At 51.7% G+C, this 2,689-nt stretch overlaps 1 protein-coding gene across 1 annotated transcript in view; it reads right to left on the bottom strand.

Moving 5' to 3' along the window:
• Nucleotides 1–745: 745 nt before the first annotated feature.
• Nucleotides 746–2,689, bottom strand: part of LOC104470514 (arf-GAP with dual PH domain-containing protein 1-like) — a gene marked incomplete at its 3' end in the record, with an annotated part of 36,522 nt that continues 34,578 nt past the window's right edge. Inside the window, 1 exon segment of the mRNA XM_010085469.1 lies at nucleotides 746–892. Coding sequence (XP_010083771.1) covers nucleotides 746–892 — 147 coding nt within the window.

Below are 2,689 nucleotides of genomic sequence, written 5' to 3'. Positions count from 1 at the left end.
ACGGTCTGGAAAGGAGCGACTGCCATGAGCACAGACTGCTCATCCCTAGCAGAGCTGCCTGGTTCGCCGTGCCCGGAGGAACAGATGGGAACGGGCTGTGCACCAAGAAAATCCTGCAAATCCCTGCTGTGCCGGTCCGCGAGGGATCACCCCCCAAAAGCCTCTCTGACAGACCCCTCACTGCCCAGCCTCCGCATCCCGCTGTCCTCGAGCAAACGACCGCCCCAGGCCCACGAGCCCTCTTCTTCACGCCTCCCTTCAGAGGCACGAGGGCATCGAGCAAGGGGATTTATTTCAATACAAACACGCAGATTTGCATTTTAGAAAGTACAAGACAGGCAGAGAAACCACCGCTTCCTCAGTTCTTCTACAATCCAGTTCACTCCCCTTTTGCGAGTCCTTAGATGGAGTCCCCTCACTTTTCACTGCTCCATTCGTCTCCGTCTCCAGGTGCCGAGGACCCTGCCTTAAAATTGCCTCTGCCTCTACGTCTAGTTGCAAGCAGAGGAACAGCAATTCCTTCCATTTGCATCTCGTTATTTAGAAGACGCGGCTGGCAACCTTTGCGCTTGGAAGGACACGACAAACGCACTCAAAGCTGGTTGCGCATCCTGTACCCCCATCCCTTCTACACACCCCAACAATTCCCAGCTCGGTTAGAGCCTGGTGTGCCACGGGCTGGTTCTGAGCACCATCGCCCCCCAGGACCACAACCCAACCCTTCTTGTTACCTCCACACTCTCACCTTGCCATCTTCATGATAGACAAAGATGTTCCTTGTGCTATTGTCCTTCAAGTACGTGATCTGCAGTCCGTGTGGGTTCCCGATTTTTGCAGGTTGGAAAGTCGCATTTAGATGTTCGATCTTCATAATTGCTTTGGGTTCTTTTGCCTGGAAAACACAGCTGAGTGAGCAAACACCTGAGAATTGGCTTTCAAGCCATAAAGCAGTTCACCTGGTCAGAAAAAATTCCTGATTGAGGCCATTAGCTAAAAAACCTGATTCCCAGCCCACAAACCTGCCTGGTGATGAGATATCAGCGACTTTGCTCGGGCGTCAATGAGTGCTTTCTGCCAGCCTGGAAGAATGCTCTGTTCTTCTGCAAAATTCAGCCGAGTTCAAGGGGAGAATGGTTTCATCCCAGAAGCAAGATGGACAGGCCAAGTCTCATGATAGGATGTTGTTCTATACAGACAAGCATCTGCACCTGCCTCCTGTTTCAGCCTCTCCTGACCCTAGATCTCCTCCAGCCTCTTTACCTAACAATGTGACCACCATTTACACTGGGATGAGCGCTATCAAAGAAGAAAGAAAACCATTCAGACAAACCAAAAACAAACAAACAAAAAAAAGCAGAATGCTAATTCAGGGGCCAGGATGCTTTCCGCATCTCAAGCACCCACAGCCAGAGTTCATCTTTGCCCAAGAAGAGGGAGCATTATCCACCTTGCCAACTTCAGACCTGGCAGGGTCCCAGTCCCATCCTCTCACATGAGCCATTGGCTTCTGACTCTGCTCCTCCCCTTGTCCTCGAAACTGGGAATTTTCTTTTCAGAAGGACAAATATATAGCTTACAGCCCTCCTCTTGGGTGGGTTAGCCCAACGGTGAGCCTGGGTCAGGCCTTCCCAGGCACCAGTCCCACCTCCACCCCGCGTAGCAGGTCACTTGAATTTCGTAGCACAGTTTGTCTTTCTACAAAACATCTCTAGAAGTTTACCACCTGTTCAGGAGTGCACTGAGAAGCGAACTAGCAAGTGTGAATAAAACATCCCAAAAAATAGAGACTGGGGTCTTGGTAACACCAGCGTTAGGGCACAGCCATGGGCCAGCAGAAGGTCATATGGTGGTGCCATGGTCCCCAGCATCACACGGAAGTCCCTGAGCTGGTGGAGATGCCTGCACCGCACGGGGACTTGCCGTGGACATACAGCCATCGGGGTGACTACATTGGGGAAATCCCAGCAAAGAGGACGCGTCTAGACAGTTCCTACCACGGCTATGGTCAACAGAGAAGCAGAGCAGCTTCCAGCTACCAACAGCAGCTGAATGGGGGCTGCTGGGACTTTCACTTCTCCGTCGGTAATGACTGGCTCTCTCCTGCCCATGAGATGCAATTGCACCACACCACGCTGAAGGAGAAGACAGTGCTATCGAAGCCGGCTGCCAGGCATGGAGAAATGTGGATGGATGTTCCCCTCCTCTGCACGGCGTGGCTCATCACACCACCACGATTGCATCAGCTGCTTGAGAAAGCTGGCAGGTGGCTGGGTCTGGGCCGCTCTCAGCTGCGATGTTCAGGGAAAACTCAAAGGTCAGAGAAAACACCTTGGCTGCTTCCATTACATGCTGCAGAATAGTAGAGTGTCTATCCATTCATCACAAATGCAATTTTCATGGCAATAGCTCCATTTCTCACTTACAATAAATGACGTGCTCTGGGGACAAAGACAAATGCTTCTGCACTATTCGATGCTGGAACAGAAAACCAGGGGCTCTTCCTCCGGACTGCTTGCCATGCCACGCACAGGGGGTTTCAGACCCCAGTGACCACGGTGAGGCGGTGATCCCTTCATCACAAACTTGCCGCAAATATGAAGCCAACATCAGCTGGATGATGCAGAGCCAGAGCTGAGAAAAACTCCTTCATTGGGGGCTTAAGAAAAGCCAATTGACTTCAGAGGGAACA

This window comes from Pterocles gutturalis, unplaced genomic scaffold (assembly GCF_000699245.1).
Source record: "Pterocles gutturalis isolate BGI_N339 unplaced genomic scaffold, ASM69924v1 scaffold7390, whole genome shotgun sequence".
Taxonomy (NCBI): domain Eukaryota; kingdom Metazoa; phylum Chordata; class Aves; order Pterocliformes; family Pteroclidae; genus Pterocles; species Pterocles gutturalis.
The sequence above is the reverse complement of the archived record's forward strand: the minus strand, read 5'-3'. Positions and strand labels throughout refer to the sequence as shown.